The following is a 23715-nucleotide window of genomic DNA, read 5'->3' as shown; positions in this document are numbered from 1 at the left end:
CCCAACCGGGAACGACCCGACAAAATAAATCTTGGGTTTACGAGGCATGAAGTTGTTGAATATACGGAATCGCATGCTCGCTGCTCCAAGTGTCAACGCTTCGGTCTCGTCGCTAAGATTTTCAACGGTGAAGAGCGATGCAAACGCTATGCCGGTCCCCATGACTTTAAGATGTGCAAAGAAGACATCGTATGGGCGAATGGCCATGGGAATCACCTTGATAGCTTCAGTAGCTGTCCCTTCCAGGTCAGTGCCCTAGATCGGCGCATGAAATTTATCTCGGGGACTAAAACACAACCATCAACCGATGTTTTGCCTCCTTGTGGAGACGACTTTCCAGCGTAAAATGACCAGGAGCCTGTTAACGAGGCAGACGATGTCCAAACTTCCAAGAGTGTCAGCAAAACAGATCAGCGTAGTGTCTTCAAGGGCGGCCAATCATCTGCTGAACAGCTTCCGTCGGCACCGGCGCATCGTCAACGAGAAACCTGCGCAGGTGTCATGAAGACCCAAAGCACACGAACCAAGGAGGTCTATGATGCCCGGCAGGACAAGGTGGATGACTGCAAGATTCTTCATGTCCTTTTTGCTGCCTTGCCGTCCCACGTTCCAACTGTGCCTCCCAGCACAAGCATGACTGGGCTTGAAGCGATACCCGCCCTAGAATTTGTTGTATTAACTAGTTCACAGCATCCTTCGACCCAGCGAAATACCTTCCGAGAGCAAAATTCGCTCTTCAAAAGTGCCCTGGTTTTACAGTGGAACTGTGCCGGAACATATAGCCGTCTATAGGAGCTTAACTTGTTTTTAAAGAAATTCTCTATGCCTATATTGGCTTTGTCAGAAGCAGGATTACCCATGAAAAGGTCCCTATCCGTTTACGTTGGTCATAAGAATGTTTATATTCCAACTTTTCCAGACGGAAGTGCTGCTTTATAGTTCGGCGCGGAATGCTTCAGGTATATTTGTCTGTGGTGACCTAAACACTGAAACCTTCGAGGTTGTGGCTGTGAGAATCCAGCTGGGCATCCAAAAACTAAGTGTCGCATCTGTGTACGTGTCCCCACGATCACAGATGAATATGAGGTATTTCTAGGACAAGCTGTGTGCCAGTCGTACAGCAGCGCCGATCATTTGTGGCGATTTCAATGGGCACCATCCGCTGTGGGGTGACAAAAAAAAAAAAACACCCATTCGTGGGAAGCAACTAGTTGAATCTGTCAATCGAGTGGCTATGTGTATTGCAAACGATCGGTCACACCTTATTCCGGCCTCCCTCTTCTACGCGCGCAGTAGACTTACCACTTCATACTAGTGATATGCACATCCCCTGGAACATTGCTCCAGATCGAATGGGCAACGATCGTTTACCCTTTTTATTGGTACGGCCGGTTTTCAACAAAATGAGCGCAGAGTCGGAAGTGTCGTCAACTGGGACCGGTATAGAGACGAAGTGAGTACTTCTGACGGCGATATCTTTGAGGCCATGCTCGCGGCAAAGACAGCAGGAACAACTACCATGCTCAAGCTACGGACCCACTTCCCAGAACCGGACCTCAAGCTTAGGAACTTGTGTGCCGCACGGCGAAGAGCTGAACGTCAGTTAACACGACACAGACATAGCGTATAGCTTTAAGTTATTTTAACAGGTTAAATTTGGTGATTAGGCGTTACGCAAAGAAATTATGGAGATCGCAGTGTGTTGCATTTTGCGATACTCTAAGCGTATTTACCCCAGCAACATGCATTTGAAGCGTTGTCAATGGTATTTTCCGAAACCGGTGGTCGAACAGCCCGTCCATCGCTTTAGCCCTACATAATAACAAAACACTTCATGCCTTGAGGATTTTGCTGACAGCCTTTATGGGTATTTAAGGAGCCTGTTCAGTCGTGTACCTGGTCGCTGCGTTCGTCTGTCTTGGGTGTTCCTTTCACTTTCAGTGAGCTGCTGATCGCACTGAAATGTTTGCGCCGACGATGTGCAGTGGGTCCTGATAGGATAAGCAATCAAATGCTGGCAAATTGCCTTCAGAGAGCGAAAAAGACTTGCTCCGGTATTCTAAGTTTGTTTGGATACTGTACATATTCCCGCTTTGTGGAAGCTTGCATGGGTAGCACCGCTTCTAGAGTCCGGCAAGGATCAGGCGAACATTGCCTTATACCGGCCCGTTTCACTCGCATCGTGGGTGGTTTAGCTCATAGAAAAACTTGGGAATGCTAGACTGATGTGGTGGCTCGAGAGTAAGAAAAAGCTTCCGCTATGCATGACTGGCTTCAGGAAACGTTTGCGTGCACAAGACAGCGTCGTCGACCTTGTCAGCCATGTCGAACACCAGTGATCTTATAGACCCAACACTGGCTTTACTTTTTGACGTGTCTAAAGCCTACGACAATGTCTTACAAAGCGGCGTCATAACAAAGCTGCTAGAAATGGGAGGGACAGGAAATCTCCGCTTCGAGCACGCGTTCATCACGGGTCGCTCCTTGCAGGTGCGATTAGGGGGCGTTTTAAGTAGCACTAGAAGTTTATCGCGAGGTGTGCCGCAGGGAAGCGTTCTGTCCCCTAAACTTTTCAATGTGGCTGTGGCGGGCCTCCCTCGAGCCTTAAAAAATTGTAGGTCAGTGCACTTATCAATATATGCAGATGAGACATGTATCTGGATCTCGGGATATCAACAGAAGCGGTTGGCTATGATAGCTCAAGGGGTAAGTCGTTCCGTACAACCCTATCTCTCATCGGGGGGACTAACGGTCTCCGCGGAAAAATCTCGTTTTAGTTTTTTTCCTGGAAGGCAATAGAACACTACGCGCCTCAAGATAACCTTAGGTGGCTTGCCAATACGGCAATCTAATCGGGGGAGTCACCCGTCATATATGCTTCGGTTCCACTCGGCGCTCATCTTAAGTCGGGTTCTTTACCAACTACCTTTTTTATCTCCCTCGGAGTCACAGTATGCTCATCTGGAAGCACTGCACCGATAGGTTTAGGTATCCCTAGGAGTTACCCAGCCGTTGGCAAACCAGAGGTCCTTGCCGAGTCCCGTTTTCCTTTGCTACGCTCGATGGCGTCACAGCAGCTGCTCTCGCAGCTGGTCCAGCTGGGAGAGTCCGATGCCAGAAAGGCATTGCTCAGGCGTCTCCACTTAAGGGTGGAATCTCGCATACACACAGTACTAAACATTCTGAGCGTTCCCTACTCGCAATGGCTGAAGAATCAACATCACTTGGAACTGCCGTAGTCTTTCGAGAGTTTGGAGTGTCGCCTAGTCATTCCGGGCATTCGGTCGAAGAGATGTACACCAGTGGCTGAAGCGAGAATGCTATCACTTGAGCACTTGAACCGGTTGTACGGAGATTGTGTTCACGTATTCATGGGCGGATCTGTCGACAGAGAAATACCAGCGTAGCGGCTTTAGTGATTCTCGGCATGAAAGTTTGCTGGGCAGCTGGAATTGACCATTTGACGTCATCAACAACGGCAGAATGTATAGCGATTGAGGCGGCCTTGAAAACAATCAAATCGCTTCGGCTGCGGCGTTCGGTAATTCCAACGGATTCCAAGTCAGCCCTACAACATTTGGAGCTTGGTTTTCCCGCAGATAAAACTTGCCAATACTCCCAACATCTCCTTCAGCGGTTAAATTAAAACGGACTTAGCGTCCGCTTCCAGTGGGCTCCTTCCCATGTAGGAGTGCTTAGAAACGAAGACGCGGACAAGTTGACCCCTCAAGCGACATTTTGTACTCGTGTCCTGAAAGTAGCTCCAGAAAAACAGCGCATTTAAAATGGAATCATTAAAGAACACTTCCGATCTCCTTGGCGATCACATCAACCTGGTGTTACCAACGGAATGGAGAGGATAGAGGCATCCTTACTGTTCCGCATCCGGTCCAACTCAGCGCAGACACCGTGTGGCCACCTGCTCACACTGCGGTGAGATGTGTACCCTCTACCACATGGTTTAGGCCTCCCAGAAAAACTTTTGTGTTCACAAAATTCTTAACCCTTCTCATTAGCAGTGGGAGAGAGAAGTGGTCAGCTCCAGCAGCGAAACTCATCTTCGGCTGGTGGAGCGTGCGGAGAAGGCAGCAAGCTCCAACGAGATCCGGAAGAGAAGAATCGGACCACGTGCACTCTCTCTTTTCTTTTTCAAAAAAAAAAATTTCCCCGCATTTCCCCGAGGGGAAGAATGTGAAAGTGCGAATGCACGAGTTGAATTTGCGCGGTTCGGTAATGTTCGCGAAAGAGAGATCACACACACACACACAACTACAAAGAAAGAAAGATGCATTTATTCACAGACACCTATTTGTGTTGTCGTTGTACTTGATTGCTAGAGCGGATCTCAGCTTTGAAATTTCGTGCCAGTACTCCTTTAAGCGGGTGCATTAGCCCTTCTCACGCCCGATTCCTGGCCAATCCCCCACGTGGGTATGTGCCATGTCAGCGGTCAGGCAGCGCGCGCCCATCTCCCCCCGTTGCCAAGGAAGACGAGGAGATTCCTGGCCAATCCCCCACGTGGGTACGTGCCATGTCAGCGGCCAGGCAGCGCGCGCCCATCTCCCCCCGTTGCCAAGGAAGACGAGGAGCGCGCGCACCCGCAGCTGTTGCTATGTGGACGGACGGCGGTCGCCGGAATTCAGAGTCGCTTATAAAGTGCATTCGCACTTAATAAAGTTTACTCTCTCTCTCTTATCGGCGTGGCTTCATAATCTGAACCTTATCTCGTCAAATCTGTGCCCAACGTGGGGTGTAACAGGTGAAGTCAGGCATTTTCTTATGGGCTGCCGAGAGCATGCGACGGTGCGATCAGCTTTGATTAAGAAATTTCTAAAGACAGCCGCTCCGTATGCCTCTTTAGACGATGTCATTTTCCCTAAGGCCATTGGATCACAAGGAGAGACATTTTGCACCTTATTCACCAGCTTTACAAATAAAGATTTATTCATCATCATCATAACCATCCGGTTTCTGAGGAGCACAAGCATGAGTGACTCCTGGTGATTTAGCGCGCATAGTGGCAAAAAGGTGTTGATCGGGGAGCAGTTGTCGGCATACCACGCAAGGCTCGTTCCATCCGTTAATAAAATTCATCATTAGCACCACCTTGTGGGTAAAAACCATCGTCAAAATAGCAGTGGCTGCTAGCTGAAGGAATTCTGCTGCAGTCGCTTGTAGTCCTCTCCCCGCTGTCGCTATTGTTTAAATTATGAAGCACACAGAGTGTCCGTCATGCTCCTAGCCTCGCGAAGGCGTGCTGCTACAATATTTGTCGCCTTCCGGGGCTGGTATGCCCCATGCTACATTATCATCATCACCTCCGAAACTGTCCGGTCACGTGAGTGGCCCGTGCCGTCACGAGTGAAGGAGAACGCCAGGAGCCGACACTACTGTCTCAGAAGCGGAATAACACTGTTCCGTCGTCGCTGCGGAAAGAGAAGAGTGCCTAACGATGGACGACGTCAGCGTGTCATTCCAACGCGGTAGAATCCGAGGCGGCGGCGTCAACGAGCGCAGTCACGACGGCGGCGGTGCGGGGGGCGTCATCTTACGAGCAGCCCGGGATGGATCACTTGTGCCTGTGCTGTCGGTCGCGCTCATACTGGTCATCATGATCACCATGGCCGCAATGTTCCAGGTACAGAGCGCAGAACGCTGGCGAAGCAACGCGCAGAGTAAACTTTCATTGTAACCAAATCACACCAATCGAATTCTTAAAGTATGCGAGGTTCTTTGCGATCCCAACTGAAGTCCAAGCAGAGTAAACCGGCACCGGTTTTAACTCAGTGCCGCTTATAACGTAGAAGTTTCCTGTCATGTGGAGCTCGTTATAACGGGGCTTTACTGTATATATCCGGCAAAGCACGAGTAGTGAGGGAGGATGGGAAAGCGATCGTGCAAACCGGCGTGAACGACTCTGAATCCAAGTGCTCCATACATACAACTTAATTCGCTAGGAAACGATTTCCGGTTTCACCCATTCACCTGAATTAAGATATACAAATAGGGCTCACATTTTCCGAAAAATTCCCGACGTGTGTTTTACTCTATTTTTCATTGCACTCTATTGACCGTTCGGTAGCAGGTGGCTTTTCCCCCTTAAAAATAGCTATTTCTAAGTGATTTCTATAAATAATTGAAGCCGTATTGGGGCATTGTCGAATAATATAAAATCAGTTTATGTAGTTTCCACTCTCACTGTACGTACCTGGTGCCCCTACCCGCGTCCACTGGCGAGGCGCGCATCCAGGCAACCATGTAAGTGCACCGTCACTCGTTACGTCGGATTCCGCGGGATGGCGGTACTTGTTCGCGTTAAGCAGATGACTGTGTTGCACGTTGCAAACTATACCTGGCTAAACGGAAAGTATTGCCACGAGTCCAATGTGAGTGCGAATAATGTCTCTGTTGACGCCAACGTTGAGAATCTGGTTGAAACGGTACAGACGACGCCCGCCGGTGTTTCTTTTCTTTTGCGTGTGGGCGCCGTGGCCCAAACCGCGCCATGTCCGTGTCGCATCGGCCATGTGTGTGGCCGTTTCCAGAGTTGCCAAGGGAAGAAATTGACAGCTAAACTTTTCAAAGAATACCACTTATACGTGTTACTGAACGCTTTTGTGTTTTGCTGCAAACTTTTTAAAGTTTTTCATAACCGGAAGGTTGCAGGAGCTCTGTAGGACGGGTATAAAAAAAGGTGGCATGCAAACCAGGTTAACTAACGTTTGGGTTTGGGCTAGTTCGTTCTTAATTAAACTGTGAAAGAGCGCTTAAACGAAGATAGTAAGAGAGGGCACAGACACGAGCACTGTCAACTAAGCAATATTTATTGCCTGCGGAAATATAAAGGAAAAATACCATGACGTCACACCCGTGCGTAAAAAGAAACACAAACAAATGTACAAAGTACAGGCACATCTGCAATGCCATGATAACTCAAATCACATGTTCAAGTACCCAAGTTCTTTCTTACACAAGGCTACCGAACATGTATTTGGGTACTTGAACATGTTATTTGAGCTATCAAGGCATAGAAGATGCGCCTGCAGTTTGTACATTTGTTTGTGTTTCTTTTTCACGCACGGGTGGGAGGTCATCGTATTTTACTTTATATTTCCGCAAGCAATAAATATTGCTTAGTTGATAGTCAGCACTCGTGTCTGTGTCCTCTATTACTGTCTTCGTTTGAGTGCTCTTTCACAGTTCAATTTCAAAAGACGTTTAGTGAAAGTGGTAAACCAGCACTGGTTCCGGCACAGAAGGGCACATATAGGGCGTTGGAAGCCACCGACGCTTGGTGGTGCTTCAAACGTATTTTATTTTCTTGTTAGACTAGGCAGAGCAGCGAGTTCTGCGCCATTTAGCGCTCTTCGTATTACCGCCCAGGTCTTCCTCGTGCGGAAGATCCACGGGCAAAATCGAGAGCTCCAATGGAAGCCCTTCCAGCGGTGGCGCAGCGCCCAGCAGGAGAGCTACGCGGATCAGCGCGGCGCTGAGGCCGGGGGCCTCATGTCGCACTCGGACACCGACCCGCTGGACATCGAGCTCGACGAGCGTCCGCCGGACTTTCCGGGAACTCCCAGGTAGTAAGAAGGACGGCAATCAGCCCAGGAAGTGGTGTATAGCATTCCTCCCGAGGAGAAAACCTACCATAGCACGTATACCAATACCATAAAGCTACCAAGTTCATTTACGGCATACACTTAACCGTAACAGGGTGCACTAGCGTCACTAAATAAAGGTTTTTAGAGTATCGGCACTCTTTTCTCGTATTGTTATGTGCCGCCGGAATTTTCATTTGTCGGTCGGCACCACGTGATATTTGTTTACATATGGGCGCAGCCATTTTGTTTCTGGGCGCCTATCCTCTCTCTCTCTCTCTCTCTCTCTCTCTCTGCTGCGCGGACGCTAGAGCGGTCGGTCCCACTGCCCGTCACAACCGGCAGCAGTTTCGTTGCAGAGATGGCAACACTGCAAGCTAGAAACAAAATGGCCCCCACAGGCTTCTGGGTGCACGAAGAGTCGGTACTCTTAAGCGTGGCTTATTTAGTGACGCTAGGGTGCACCATCTTGCGTAAGAACGTTCTTCAATGGTTCTTTCTGTTGCGTTTGTACTGCCATGTCATATTATCTAAGATATAGATCTTGCGTCGCGGTATTACAATTCACTGGGTTTTGATGGCTGTCTGAGCAATATGAGCGGCGTTTCCACACAGGAAAAAAATGAGGAGCGTTATTCTGAACGTGTTCATCTTACGTATTTGATAAGCAATTCACATGATAGTCGTAGTTCTTTTTTCAGCCTATTAACGACAGAATCAGGGTGAATCAGTGATAATATTAGTGAAACAGTCAGCTGAGCCTGAACGTGAACGCGTCAGCAACATGGAAACTACGACTTTCCCCTTTTCCCCACTTCTCCCGCAGTTTTACAGATCTGTTCATTCCCCATAATCGGTGGTTCTTCAGTGGTCCATACACCGATATTGCAAGCGAATCAAATAGTGTACTCTGTATGACAGAACACCTGGGCATTGCCTAGAATTTCGGCTTCATATTTTGCATTTTGCGTACTACTACTTAGGGCTTGGTTGATATCATATCGATCAAATTCCGGAAATACAGGGAAGGAGTTTCCGTCTATCTGTCGCAACCTTGACAGATACCTAATGTGTCGGCTAAATGTCCCTGCAAACGCGAGGTAAGTTTCCAAAGCGCTATTGCAGGTTCAAGCCGCTGTAAAATTCAGGCCGAAACTTGAATGCTCTTTCGCTAGTGTCGCCTACTGTCTGAACAGGCGTTACACGGGCGCGAAGTTTCACTTTACATTATTGTCCATTATACCACGTAGTGCCACGCGAAGTCACGGAAGCTAAACTGGTTTCTTGAAAAAAGATATGGAGTAGCTTTGTATTTGATTATGCTGGGGACCTTTCACGGTAATTTCAAGCCAGGGACATGGGAGCTCATAGCTTGGGTATTCATATTTTTGCCATGCCCTGGTGTGCGTGTAATCACGTGGCAGTACTGAGCAGGAAATCAGGCCGCCTGTTTTCCATCTCGGAATACAGGAATACTCGATATAGAAAGCAAACACGACTAACCATGTTTCTCCTCGTGTTAGCGCATCGCGATTTAGGTTAATATCAAATCATTCCTGACGTCTAAGCTACGGCTGATACTGCAATCACTTATGCTACAGAACGTAACGAAATGTGCAGTGTTTGTGTGTTGGTGCAAACGTATGATCAAAAACGATGAACTCGATGTAATATACATACAAGGGTTTAGGAGTTACCTAGTGCGCCACGTGCACAATCGTTGTCAGGTTCTTCAAACATTGCCGCAACGATCGGCTTAAGATATACAGGCCTCCAAGCTGCGCTGGCCGTATGCGGCCCGTAGTGACTGCAACCTGTTCTGTTTTCAATTGACTCGTAGCAGCGTTAATATCTGCTGTTACGGTAGGCTCTTTCGTCAGTGCGACATGAAGTGTTTTGACTTTTAGAAGTGTTATGATTTAGAAGAAAATGAGAAGGTCGTTTCACCATGTGAACCCATATTTTACGTCAGCTTACCTTTCTTATCTCTATTGTCATTGTTTATCTAATCATAACTGCATTAACAATAGAGGGGGAATGTCGGAAAAAGAATTTTCGCTGTTGATCCACGGACACAGAGCGGCAGAACAACAGAGAGCGAGGTTCGTGTGCGTAGAGGAATGACATTAAGCCCTGCCGGCGGGTATATGTTGAATGCTGTGGAACTGCACTCGCGCCTTGCGGCCTACAGTATCTAGAGGTAGCGCCAAGTCGAGGCGGCAGCCGTGGCACTCGAGCACGTTTTTGCGCGTCTCGACGCCGTTTGTAAGCCTCGATGCGTAGTATGAAATGGAGTGCGAAGCGACTGCAGGGCCGGGTAGACGACAGAAAAGATGGAATGCCAAAATTTTTGAACAACAAAACCAGCGGCAGGTATCCAATGCCAGCCTTAAATGAGCCACGAAGAGAAAACACGCCTGATTCATTCAAAAGCTATTGCCTCGTTACAATCATACTGACACCACTTCTATCGTAAAGTTCGCCCAAATAAGCTACATGATTAGGAAAAAGGGGAATGGTCATGCGACCCACCAGCCCATTTCCCGCAACAGAACCTATGATGTCATACAAGCCAGCTCTGCGATTCGCGGAGGGCGGCAAAAGCAAACGCAAATTACGCAGAGCTTATAAGCTTGCCGGACGAGCAATTTGGGCTTAAATTTAGGGGACATTCTTTTTAAACCCGTAAGAATGGTGGGACAAACAGTGGAAGTTACGAAAACGCACGTGAACATAGAAGTACCCATGAGTACTGCTGTTTGTACTGCGCGTATTGTGCTTGCTTTAGCTGCACAGGACTGCGGGGCTTTGGGGTCGTCTCAGACGACACTGGCTGACTGACGCAAGCGACGGTGTCTTACGTGACATATTTGTCGATCGAGCACTATGTTTTACGAAACGATTATTTTCTCCCTTAACAAAAACAATCCCGATTTAAATACGTCAAAAACAAACCAAAGGCAGAAAACGGCTTGTCACGGTATGGTTGCGCCATCTAGGTTCACTAACAGTAATCAAGGCTTCCCAATCGGCTGTAGAGCAAGAGTGAACTAGAAAGTATTCTAGTTCACTCTAGTAGAGCGGTCGGTTCCCGTGATGTCATTCCTGACAACGAAAACACACGATTTAGCGGGAAAATCAAAAATTTTAACTTAAATCAATTAATTTCTCAGGGAATAAAGCATCGTTTGCATTCGGACAAGCGCAAGGGACACTATAAAACACGAAAACTTTTGAATAACACAAACTTGTATTTTGTCTTCATGGCTCCTTTCAGAACGCGAAGGGGACTACCGAGGCAGTGGTACAACACGAAGTGCGCTTGGCACGATACGCGGATTTCGCTCGCAAACAGCCAAAAAAAAAAAAAAAAAAAAAACGCCGAGTTGCGAGCTTGGAAAACGAAACCAAGGCGTGCAGTTCTAGCCGTTTCTTAAGTTGTCGAGGCAGACGTGGCTGTGAGGGTGATGACCGATTATTGCTTTTGATAACATAGGGCAAATGTCAAACAAACAGTTCTAACGTTGCCTGCGTAGTCGGAGCAATTCTAATACAAGCCAAAAATTACGTCTCAACGGTAAAGTAATGACACAACTTCACGAAGATAACCACATGAATCCTAAAGGATGCGAAGTTGACGCATTATTAAGGTAAGCTACTTAAGCAGGAGCTAGGCTCGGCGACAAACCTAGACAAAAGACAAATATTTGAAGACAAAACAAACTCGAGAAAGAATCTCGAGAATAATTGAAATCATGAAACAAAAAGTTGTTGCATAGAGAGCGCAGTCTTTCTATTGTGCTAATATTACCTCCGGGATAAACATACGTTTAAACCTGAAATGTAGAGCTCATACAAGTCTCCAACAATGCGCACGTACAGGTGCCGTCAAAAATAATTGGAACAGGGTCTCGTAAACTTACTGGAATTTCTTCTTCAGCAAACTGCCTGACTCCATTGGGGTGTGTTTAAAGAAGTCCTCCCCAATAGAAAAATATTCCCGTCAACCGGTAATGGGGTCATAAAACCAGTAAGACAAATGTTTCGTGATATCCACAAATCCTTGTTCCAATTACTTATGACGGCACCTGTGCACCGGAACCATAGCTGCATGGTGCCATGTGTGTGGCTTGCTTTTCGTCGTCCTACGCCCGTGCGATAGGCTTAATATTCTTCTCTCCCATTTACGTCAAACTAATCACCGCTGTTATCTCTCAGTACACTAAAGAAATACCAAGCGAGCTATGGGCCCTCTCTGCTTTGGCGTGACGCCATCTGAGTGACGAGTACGTCCTCTGCTCGCAGGCACCCACTGCTGGCCGACGAGTTCTACTTGGGGGACCGAAAGACCTTCTGCCTGTTCAACGCCAAGAACTCGGGGATCTCGCGACACGGCAGCGTCTTCAACCTGAGCAGCTTTCCTTACCACCTGTGCACGCACGCCATCTACTGGTGCGCCACGATCGACAGCGGCAACCGCCTCCAGGCCTCCAACGTTGACGTCGACCTGCTGCAGGTGATGAATGTTTCGCGGAACCGGCTGCGCCGGAGAATTGCAGCGTTCCTTCACACGTGGCCACGAACTCGGCTAAAGAAACATATCCGTTTGAGACGGTCACGGGGGGTTCGGGGGTTACATTTATATTAGTTAGAGGAATACGACCTTGAGTTCATTTATGTAGAGGCGTCGTTCGGTCTTAATGAAGATAAAACATAATTTTGTTCAATATAAAAACTAGCCTGTAGTGAACCACGCCACTCCGGTCCAGCCACGAAAGACTTTTAAAGGAGCCATGAAGAGAAAATACAACTTCGTTTAATTTGAAAGAACTAGGATTCAGTATCTCACTCAGCTCCATTACAGCCACAAAAGATGTTTTTTTAACAAAAAAAAAGCAAGAAGTATTTAAAAACTTTCAAATTTTGCGCCACAGTGACGTGTTATGAGCAAGAATGACGTCATACGGGCCGACAATAAAACATAATTTTCAGTGCGTTAACTGCCCGTTAGCAGTCAAGTGATGCGGTCAAAGGGAACTAGAGGCCCCATTACAGACGTCCAGTCATGTGTCGTCACGACAGGTCAGTTAGGCTGCCGCCAATCGCACAAACAAGGTTCTGTGACGTCATAGAAAAGTTGCGGGAAATTGGCTAGGGGGTCGCCACGGCTTCACACGTTTTATTTAATATCTCCGTGATTTGTTCTAAGATTGCGATGATATTGGTATCATTGTTATCGGGACTAAGCAGTCTTTCTAATAAACCCAACTTGTATTTTGTCTTCATGGCTCCTTTAAGTGCGAATGCACTTTATAAGCGATCCCAAACCATCCACCGCCGGCGGCGGCGGCGGTGGCGTCGGCGTCCGCAGTGCTCCTCTATATTTAAATAAGAAACAGCATCCGGCGCCAGGTTTCGATCCGAAGACTTTGCGGCCGCAGCGCGACGCTCTACCGACCAAGCCACGGACTTTTTTTTTTTCTTTATTGCCTGGTTTGGGTCAATACATACATGCAAATCATCGACAAAATTACACCACGTGAAAAAACACTAGCTCATACCTTGCTAGTGAGCCACGGACACGACGCTGATATCAGTGTTAGTGACGCGCCTTATATCTTGAACGCATACAAACTACGTCGTCAGCGGCGTGCGTTGGCGACTCAGCGGCATTATAGCGGCTTGATAACTGCGTGGTGTACACGTGATACTACAAACCCGATGGAAGAGATGGAAGAGAAGGCGGCGAGGCGGTGGGCTGCGGGGGCCGAGCGCAAGCGCCGCAAGCGGGCCGACAACCGTGCATTCGCACTTTCACATTCTCCCCCTCGGGGAAATGCGGGGGAATTTTTTTTTAAACAAAACGCGAGAAACATAAAAAGCTGGGGTTTTTCGTTTACTTTTAGTGACGTAATATGGGCAGGAGTGATGTAATATGGGCCAGCACTAAAACATAGTTACCAGTGTATCATTTGACTGTTAACATTCAATTAGTACAATCAAACTTAACTAGAGGTCCCACCGCAACTGCCGAGTCATGTTTCTTCACCGCGGACCATGTCGGCGACCGCCAATCTTACAAACAAGATTCTCTGGCGTCGTTGAGAAATCGCCGGAATGTGTTTGGGGAGTAGCCACTGCTTCATAAGCTTCCTTTGACAGCTCGGTTACTCTTTCAAAACTTGCAGTACAACTGCTACTTCGATGTTGGGACAAAGCAGTATCTTTAATGAACCAACTCTGTCTTGATGTCCCCATTAATAGTCGAGACGTCGAGACATTTTGTGCAATGCTCTCACACGAGTCCATAAAAGCCCCACCTGTATCAGGTTATATCAGACTCCTATGCTGCTGGTGAACTTAGAAAGACACGAAACGGCTCCTGGGGTAGACGGAAATGCCGTATTTACTCGATTCTAAGCTCCCCCTTTTTTTCTAGCATCGCGATGCCCGAAGTAAGGGGGTGCTTAGATTCAAAAAACCTGAATTTCCTCCCCCCCCCCCCCCCTCGCAACTTTTTTTCGCGGGCGTATCTCGACAAGACGGGTGCAAAGAATAATATCTAATTTAACGAACATTCAAAACAAAAGTAGGTACAAACAGTAAAGTCACCGCTTACGTACGATACTGAGTCACCCCCACTACCATTCGGTCCATTGGGCCACTTGGGCCGCCCCTTTCAGTATCTCCCAGCAGGTCGTCTTCTGTTCCGTTAGGTGGTTTTTAAGGGAAAACATAAATGGCTTGGCCACAACATCAAATTTGACCCGTGTTCCCGCGTTTTAAATCCACCTTATGATGGTTTCTTAGAAAAGGGGGGACTTAGATTCGCCTGCAAACTTTTTTGCAAATTTTTTCCCGAAAGTAGGGGAGTGTGCTTAGAATCGGGAAGTGCTTAGAATAGCAAAATACGGTATATTAAAACTTGCGGACGTTAATAATTGTTCACTGAAATCCTTCCTCCCCATTTTTATTGCTCTCTGACCCTGCTCCGCCTCCTCGCTTCCACCGACGGTCTTCATCATGATTCAGCTAAACTCCTCGCTTCCACCGACGGTCTTCATCTTGATTCAGCTAAACTCCTCGCTTCCACCGACGGTCTTCATCTTGATTCAGCTAAACTTGACATGTTCTCTGTGACTACAGCGTGTCCACAAAGTGGTTCCTGCCCGCTTACATCCCGGACAAACTACAGTCCTAGGAATTCTCGAGGGTCTGACGGAGTGGTACTACTGAAGTTATACCGAAATGTACGGCTTAATTCAAGTGTCACGAATCGAGCCCATTAAGAAATTTGCTATCGACACAATTACGGGGAACAAAAAATTCCCATGAGAAGGTAGGGACCACATGGTGGACCCATCCTCCACGTGCTCTTTAATCACTGTAACTTCATAACACTAGACTTATCTACTACCCAGCGGGGCTTCAGACATCCTCGGGAATGAGGGCAGTAGTGAGGGTTCTGCAGGCACCGGGGGCCATCACTGTTCTTGCTAGGTCAAGGGTTTATCAAAAAAATCTTAGGGGCGAGTTTGTCTCTTGATATGGCAGGATAAAATGCGCGAAAAGGATGGGACGAACTGAAAGGAAGCACTACACACACTGCGCTGTGGCGTGTCATTTTTCTGTTCGTCCTGCCATTTTTGTGCATGTTATTTATTAAGGGTTCATATTTTTGGTGGTCTTGGTGTCTTTGATCGTCCTATCTAATGACCATCACCACGTTTTAGAATAAGGGCTATATAACCCACTTACAAAATTTTACCTGCATATCACGCAAATCATAAACATTTTTGTAAGCCTAATCATACAGTAACCAAACACCAGTTTTTCGCGCTCTTTGGATATCGATGGCCTCCACGCTAATAACTGCAAATGCTACTACTACTACTACTACTACTATTGCTACTACTACTACTACTACTACTACTACTACTACTACTACTCTACAGACCTTTGTAGAAGCACGCGTATTTATTCCCAAATTAAAAGCATTCTCAGTTAAGCTTTTTCTAGTTTGATAAAGAACAATTTTTATAAAGATAAAGAGAAATTGATAAAGATCATTTTTTTTTTCAAGTTTGCGTCATTACGTTAATATTTTTGGCACAAGTTCTTTTGGCACAAATTTTTGCCTCCATGCGTAGCACTGGTAACTCTGGTACTCAATCATTTAATTTTAAAATCGCAGGAAACTGGTGGATAGAATTGCATGACTGCACTTAAAGCGAAGCAGCAGAGCACGTGCACGTGCCGTGCCTTTACTGTTTCTCCCGATTGCGCATGCGCGCAGAACGCCTTCGCCAAGTTCCCGGGTCTGAAGTCTGGCAACCCGTTCCTGCGCGTTTTTATCGGCGTTGACGACGACCCCAGCCTGCACCGCATCGCGCACGACGCCGAGTCCGTGGTGAACTTCACGCTCAAAACGCTCCACTGGGTCGTCGAGCACCGCTACGACGGCGTCTTTCTGCGCTGGTCGCCTCCGCTCAAGGAAGGATCCTCCCAGTTCCCGGCTCTTATATCGCACATGGTAAAGACGTTCAAGAGGGTGCGTAGCCTCTCCGTGGGCGTCGTTGTGCCGGTGTCCTCTAGCGGTCGAGACTTCTACGCCGACGTGGGACACCTCCTGAATATCCTCGAGCCCTACTCGATTCTTGTCGACCCGCTCACCGCGGCCGGCTCCAACGACGGAGGTGGCACGTCGTACTTCCGAAGCTTCTTCCCTTACACAGCGGACAGCATCGCCAAGTACCACGACTTCTTCGGGCACACGGTGGAAACGGAGCGGGGAAAGTACCACTACGTCTGTTACCCTCTGGCCATCGCCGGATACTCCCTGGCAATCGAAGATTCCATCGGAGCGTCCAGGAGTCGACGGATGCCCCCTCAGGGTGCCGGTGATCTTAAGGCCGGACTGACCGCGCTACCGTACGATGCCACGTGCACCAGAAGCACCAATTCCAGGTGGGTGACCTGATATCAGTTCCAGAGCATGGACCAATTTGTTGTTTTTAGGCACGTAGTCGGTAACTGTAACATTGCAACGAACCCATAAGGGAGGCTCTAGAGGCCGCAAAAAGAACATTGTGGGTAGGAATACCTTTCAACTCGACATTTTGAGGAGATGTTCTGGCACACGACAGCCCACTGCTTATACTAGGTGCGATGGGTTTCCTGCAAAGCTCCGGCTTAAGCTTGCCTTCGTCTACTCACCAGACTAATCTGGTCCTCCAGTCGACAGCTGCAAAGTGTGCCCCAAAGACTGGGAAGTGGGGGGGGGGGGGCAGGAGGATATATGTGTAGTACTGTGTGTACGCATTCGAGGAATATATTGTGTAGGGTGCCTAACTGATATAAAATTTGCACTTAGATGGGGGCGGTACTGTGTGTACGGATTCGAGAAGTATATTGTGCAGGGTGCCTGATTTATAGAAAATTTGCACTTAAATATGGATGGTACTGTGTGTACGCATTCTAGGAGTAGTGTAGGGTGCCTAATTGATAGAAAATTTGCACTTAGATAGGGGCGGTACTGTGTGTACGCATTCCACGAGTATATTGTGCAGGGTGCCTAATGTATAGAAAATTTGCACTTAAAGGAGCAATGAAGACAAAATACAAGTTGGGTTTATTATAAAGACTGCTTAGTCCCGATAACAATGATACCGATATCATCGCAATCTTCGAACAAATAACGGAGATATTAAAGAGAACGTGTGAAGCAGTCGCGACCCCCTAGCCAATTTCCCGCAACTTTTCTATGACGTCACGGAACCTTGTTTGTGCGATTGGCGGCCGCCTAACTGACCTGTCGCGACGACACATGACTGGGCGTCTGTAATGGGGCCTCTAGTTCCATTTGAGCGCACCACTTGAATGCTAACGTGCAGTTAACGCACTGGAAATTATGCTTCATTGTTGGCCCGTATGACGTCATTCTTGCTCATAACACGTCACTGTGGCGCGAAATTTGAAAGTTTTTAAATACTTCTTGCTTTCTTTTCGTTAAAAAAAAAACATCTTTTGAGGCTGTAATGGAGCTGAGTGAGATACCGAATCCTAGTTCTTTCAAATTAAACGAAGTTGCATTTTATGCACTCCAGGAGTATATTGTGCAGGGTGCCTAATTTATAGAAAATTTGCACTTAAATATAGATGGTACTATGCGTATGCATTCCAGGAGTATATTGTGTAGGGTGCCTAATTGATAGAAAATTTGCACTTAGGTAGGGGCGGTACTGTGTGTACGCATTCCAGGAGTATATAGTGTAAGGTACCTAATTGATAGAACATTTCCACGGAGCAGTGTACTGCGTGTGCATAAGTAAGTGCATTCGGACTGGGGGCACGAACGTGCCTGTTTGTGATTGTGACGATACGAAGGCTGTTAAGTATCAATGTCGGCGGAGGGCGGAAAGGACATGCTGCTGAACCGGTAATGACTGCACTTATACCCCAACCTCGTCGAAATATCTCCACTTACGAACATGCAACCCAAGGCTAGATTGTACATATCGCGGGGACTGTGAAACTTGTTTTAGTGGACAGGATAACTGGATGAGTTATTTTTCGAAGTGGCATTTGAAATCAGCGCTTTTTGAATAAAAGAACGAAACGAACCTACGTAAACAACCGCGGTTTCTCAGGCGACTTTATTTGCACATTCCTAGAAGATGTATACAGATGATCAATAGCAGACCCGCAAGCTTACAGTAAAGACAAAGAACAGATATTGTAAGGTTAAAACGAACCCCACGCTTGTTAAACTAAACAAACTCACCGAAATGGAATGACGCCCGGATAGCCGTAACGCCTAGTGTTACAATACCTTCCCAAAGTAAAAAAGAAAAGAAAAACACAATAACCAATTCATTCATTGAATAGTTTTATGGGCACCCTGAGGAGGCAAGATGAAAGATAAAATCATACATGTATGTTTAAAAAGAACACGGGAAGACTGGCTGCAACGGAACGGTAGCACCGTTTATTTTGAGGAAACTGGGGAAAAGGTCAATGACCCCGACGCTTACTTACAACCCGGTTGTAATATAGATAATAATACTAATGCTTATTTCATGAAAAGTTGCCTTTATTTTAGGAATATTATTAATAATCTACATTTCACATGTTTCAATGTGTTGGAGTATACCTGCATTGACAGCCAAAAAAAAAAAACAAAAAACAATGAAAAACAAGAGTGTGGTAATCATGTCTCTGTATCTCACCGCCTTACATCATTGCTTTGCCGTCCGAAATACCTGCGTGTTGCAACCCGAGGATGAAAAAGTCGATTTCTTTTTTGGGGTGGGAGTGCGTCACAGAGGGCATGTTAACGCAACCGTCGTTCAGTGTTTCTATTTCGAGGGTACCTGGTTACCAGGCAAATAATTGAAGTCACGAGGACGAAAAAAACTGAAATGAAAATTGAATGAGCATGTTCTCCTTGGGGCTCTCCCAAAAAGGGGGAGGAGGTTAAAAACGTTCATTTATGGAGAATAAAAGTGAGATATGGAATGTTTGACCACCGAATTGCTTACACATGTTGCTATCGACGCAACGCCCGTATACGTGAGTGATGCCGGAGAAGCAACGCACTCGGCGACACGTGCCTAAGTTGTTCTAACAAGTACAGTGGAATCTCGTTGATGCGATCCGGCATAATACTGTTTTCTTTTCATTCCCCGCTGATGTCCCTTAGAAACAATGCATTCACGCGCGTTTAATACGATCACATTTTTGCCAAAAATTGGATAATACGATCGCGAAAGTGGACCTTGACCGAAATTTCTAGATAATTACTTTTATTCTTCGTTATACCAGCTCAACCCGCCTTCCAACAAGCCACGATCTGCACTTTGCAGAGCCGCTGAGGCCGCGGCAGCGCCGGTTTTGCGGAGCCAACATTGCTGCCAGGCGCGGCCGCTCTATCCAATGATGATGATATCTCAGGCGATCCACCGCGCCATCTGGCAAAACGTACCCTAATCAAGGCAGGTGCGCAACGTGAGCAGTGCTCTCGGCAGGCAGCGACCTCCCTGCCTGACTTCTCACCGTGCACTCTGTTGCCCACGCTGTTCTTAGTTCTCTTCCCGCCTTGTTGGTGCTGCTGTGGTTATGAGGTATTTTTAAGTGCAGAGCACTTTAGGGGCTAGCCTTTTAAATGCAGAGCATTTCAGTAACTCACGATGTCACCCGCGTTGACGTCCGTAGTCCGCACCCTCCCTACTATATAAAAAAAAAATACTATCCGGCGCCCGGTTTCGATCCCTTGACCCTGCGGGAGGAACCCACTGCGCCACAAAGCCGACACAGAATGGGACGCTACGAACGCGCCTTATATCGTTGACTCATTCAAATTACTGCTGACGAGCGCTCTCTCGTCAGCAGTTGCCACAAGTGCAACAACATTAACGTAACGCAAACTACTTAACGTCGTGCGCCCCCGGAAATGCTCTGCATTTGATCGTGCCCCTCGCGAGGGGGATGTTTCACTGCGTCTTCTCTCGGTCGCGGGACCCGTGGCGCCGTCTGGCGGAGGCGCGGCACAACTCGTAGCATTTTGAATTTACTCTTGCGCGCATTTTTCGTCGTAGCTCGCTCGCTGGACCCAAGTAGAGCCTCACGGCGTTCCGTCGTAGCGGCTGTCTTCACGGCGTAACCCAAGGCTTCGAAAGCCAAGCTGTTTATATAGTCATAAGTGTTCGAAGCTCGTGAACCGCTTGCGCTTGTCATACATCTCCCCGTTGTTTAGCGCAAAGAAAGCTGTAGGTACATTTGAGACAAAATATACCTAATTACCCGCCAGCGCCCGCGTTAAGTTAGGAACGCTCGTTGGGTTCGTATTTATGATATAAGTGAAAAAAAAAGTGGCAGTGTAACGCCGTCCCGTGCGAGAGGAAGAGCAAGCACAAAATGAACAGAACTCCCGCTGCCGCAGTTTCAGGCAGACGGCACGGGAGCACTGCGAACGCGGGAAATTTGAATTTCATTGGGTGTAGCAGTTAGCGGATAACGGCGCTACAGCCCAATATGGCGAATCACTACTCTGCACTTCCGACATCTTTCACCTTGAGTGGAGCGGCTTTAATTTTTTGTTACCCTCTGGCTGCCCTCTTGCTGCGCACGATGGTGCGACCAGGCTTGCGACAACTTCGAGAAAACGAAAGGCACTCCGTTGAAAAGAAATTGTGCGCAAGTTCGAAGAGAACCCAAAGAGCAAGCGCGTGGACTTGGCATGCGAGGTCGGTTTGCCAGTGTCAACGCTCAATACTATTGTCGGTCAGCAAGGGTAACTGCGGGAGGAGCTGTAGTTTTTCAGCCCCGGTGTAAATTAAAACGCGAGATGCGAAGTATCAGCAAATAGAAGACGTCCTGCTTAGATGGTTCAGGATAGAGAGGTCGAGAAAGCTGACAACATCGCTCTCTTCTTGGACATCGATGACGTACTTCTAAGCGTCCGGCGGCTGGATTCATCGATTTCAAAAACGGCACGTATTGTCATACAAAACAGTGTCAGGCCAAGCGAAAAATAACCGGCAGATTCCTTTTTTATGTTTCAGAAGAATTTACTCCTGGACGTTAAAAAAAGAAAGTGTAGCACAAATGCACCGGCTACTTTAATGTTGCCCAATAACAGTGAGTTGCTGACGGAATATGCCTATTTTCCTCTTTTTACCCTCTTTGGATAATACCATTTTTGCATTATGCGTTTTATATTCGGGATCCCGTGGAAAGCGTATTAACGAGATTTTACTATACCTTAATAATGCATCAATGATTAGAAATGTCCCAGCCTCATATGCTCTTCCAACCACTCACTTGTAACGCTAGATAATGTCTTTCTTTCCTGAAGCATTTTTGTTGCCTAACACAGGCTTTTAGATCAACCTGTAAAGCACTACTCTTGTCAAGACACTATCAGACGAATGATGTGGAAAATTGTCAGAAACTGTAAGTTAACCACGCGCGTTTCCGTGTAGTGTCGGCTTTCTCAGCAGATTTTAGCTTGGGATAACTGCCTCGTGGCTTCGCAACAAAATTCAACTTTACCACCCCGAACTACAGTTTATACTCCACAACGTTGGAAATCTTTTCCTAACTTTTGTGCAGTGCGTTTACGTAAAGCTGGAAGCACCGTGCCGAGTCCTTCATGACGGCAAGGACTCGTTGTCACTGTCTTTTGATTGTGGAGAGTGGTCTTTCTTTCTGCGCCGCCATAAGGGGAAAAATTGGAATGAGGATCGGAAGCGACTACCGCCTCACGCTTCGCATCCCTAATGCGAGGTATGAAAGGTTTCATCTCCGCTCCTTATTCGAGACCGAGACGCGCACTGACGCGCAAACATCGATACCTTTGTCCGGTGCCCTGCTAATTATCCCCGAAATATAAACATTCGATTAGTTTTGCTGGGAGAATAACCAAACTTCTACATGCACAAAGCTTAGCACTAAGACAGCGCTAATAAAGGAGTAGAACGGACAATCGGGCTAGTTGGGAGCTGCTCATCTTGAGGGTGGAAGCACTCACACAACAGGGGCAAATTTAGAAAAACCAGAGACAACACGGCGCTACCTCGCACGGCACTAACAGGAACGCACCACGTGAGATGTTGCAAGTATGTATTTGTGTTTCTTTTCAATAAACAAATGGTTAGGAGTAAGCGCCGTGTCGTCTCTGTTTTTTCTACTTTCATCCCTGTTGTGTGAGCGCTTCCAACCTCAAGATGCTAATAAAGGCTTGCTCAGAGCTGAAGAATTGCTGAATTCAGTTGGTGGCAACTGCCGTGCACCGAAACTATGGTCGGCAGACAACGTCAAAGTGTCTTCTCTCTCGTTCCCTCTTTGTCCCCTCCCTTCGCAGCCGAAACATGAGCATCCGGCTGAAGTACGGCGTACTGTCCGCGCGCAAGCTCCAGTGGATTGCGTACCAGGACAGGAGCAGCCTGTCGCAGCTCCTGGAAGCCTTGCGTCACGTGACCGGAGGCGCTCCCTGTCTGGGCGTCTGGGACCCCGAGTGGGACGACTTCTCGGGGCACTGCGGCCCGCCGGGAAACGGAACGGACATGTACCCGCTTACCAGAACCATCTTCGCCAACGGCCATTACGCGCTTTCGGCCGCCTTCAATAATACCTGAGCGCGGTTGCCCCGCCAGAGCCGTTTGCATGGCCTATGCTGGGGCAACAATTGTTTCATAAAATGTCGTAGTAATATTGACTGCATACAGAAGAATAGTTCAATTGTATTTCGTACATAGCCGTATTCTTCAGTGTACGTTATTTGGTCATTGCAATTATAACGCTGTATCAAATTAGTTTCTTCTTGCCATACGGAACCACGTGCTGAACATGTTTAAGAAAAGGGATCCTCTACACATGCATTTTGGATCGTTGCCTTTTCAAGTGAGGTAGGGGGGTTGCACTAGAATGATTTAGAATCACCCACTGACGCATCTTCTGACGTGTCTTTTTAACTACGAGATGTCTTTTATGACTTCTGCGAAAACATCTTCCTCCCACGCTTACGCCATGAAGTTCCGGCCTGAACTCTCTCCTTGTGATGCTCTGTTCTCCTTGTGAAGCTCCGTATTTTCCTCCTGACATGAGGCCTACCAGATGTTCATCCATGTAACTAACATTTGGTTCCTGCAATTATCTGTTGTCTGAAATAAACAACGAAAACAAACGCAAAACACGCAAAAAATATTCTATGTATACCTACCTTCTACGTCGCCACTTTAATGTTGTCCGCAAAGCCAACTAATGCGTGTCATTCAAGCTTCACCATCACTGCTCAAAACATTTCACCTGCGTTGTATGAAGCTTGTGTTTGAAAATTACTTTCAGTGTTGTGCGGCCGAGTAGTTCAGAATGGGTCTGACATCTTTATATGGTTTCCCGTATGTCAGGCTGATTCATAGTGCGCAAGAACTGGATGCCTCCTCAGTGCCGAATATGTTTAATGTCCTGGATAACACAGGCTTCAAAAGTTACCAATATTTTTGCTGGGGTACCTGAACTATTTTTACGTGAGAATGCGCGCGCACCACATATGTAAAAGTTGCGTAAGCATTCGACGCCGCACCCAAATGGGAAGTAATCACTGGTCATTGCACCT

At 47.3% G+C, this 23715-nt stretch overlaps 1 protein-coding gene across 1 annotated transcript; it reads left to right on the top strand.

Annotated features, from left to right (window-relative positions):
* The first annotated feature begins 5452 nt into the window (after positions 1 to 5452).
* On the top strand, positions 5453 to 23175 carry LOC144168625 (chitinase-3-like protein 2). The gene is made up of 5 exons (XM_077697572.1): positions 5453 to 5638; positions 7384 to 7580; positions 11904 to 12114; positions 15895 to 16565; positions 22462 to 23175. Exons 1-5 carry the CDS (start codon positions 5453 to 5455, stop codon positions 22733 to 22735), a joined length of 1539 nt encoding a protein of 512 aa, XP_077553698.1. The 3' UTR covers positions 22736 to 23175.
* Positions 23176 to 23715: the final 540 nt, after the last annotated feature.

Source organism: Haemaphysalis longicornis, unplaced genomic scaffold (assembly GCF_048455015.1).
Source record: "Haemaphysalis longicornis isolate Haplotype H1 unplaced genomic scaffold, Haemaphysalis longicornis Haplotype H1 scaffold_2, whole genome shotgun sequence".
NCBI lineage: Eukaryota > Metazoa > Arthropoda > Arachnida > Ixodida > Ixodidae > Haemaphysalis > Haemaphysalis longicornis.
The sequence above is the reverse complement of the archived record's forward strand: the minus strand, read 5'-3'. Positions and strand labels throughout refer to the sequence as shown.

What these genes read in the sequence shown, in the direction of transcription:
- LOC144168625 (XM_077697572.1), top strand. Translation starts at nt 5,453, where the DNA reads ATGGACGACGTCAGCGTGTCATTCCAACGCGGTAGAATCCGAGGCGGC. An exon ending in TTGACGTCGACCTGCTGCAG is followed by an intron (nt 12,115 to 15,894) that starts GTGATGAATGTT and finishes GCATGCGCGCAG; the next exon opens with AACGCCTTCGCCAAGTTCCC. An exon ending in ACCAGAAGCACCAATTCCAG is followed by an intron (nt 16,566 to 22,461) that starts GTGGGTGACCTG and finishes CTCCCTTCGCAG; the next exon opens with CCGAAACATGAGCATCCGGC.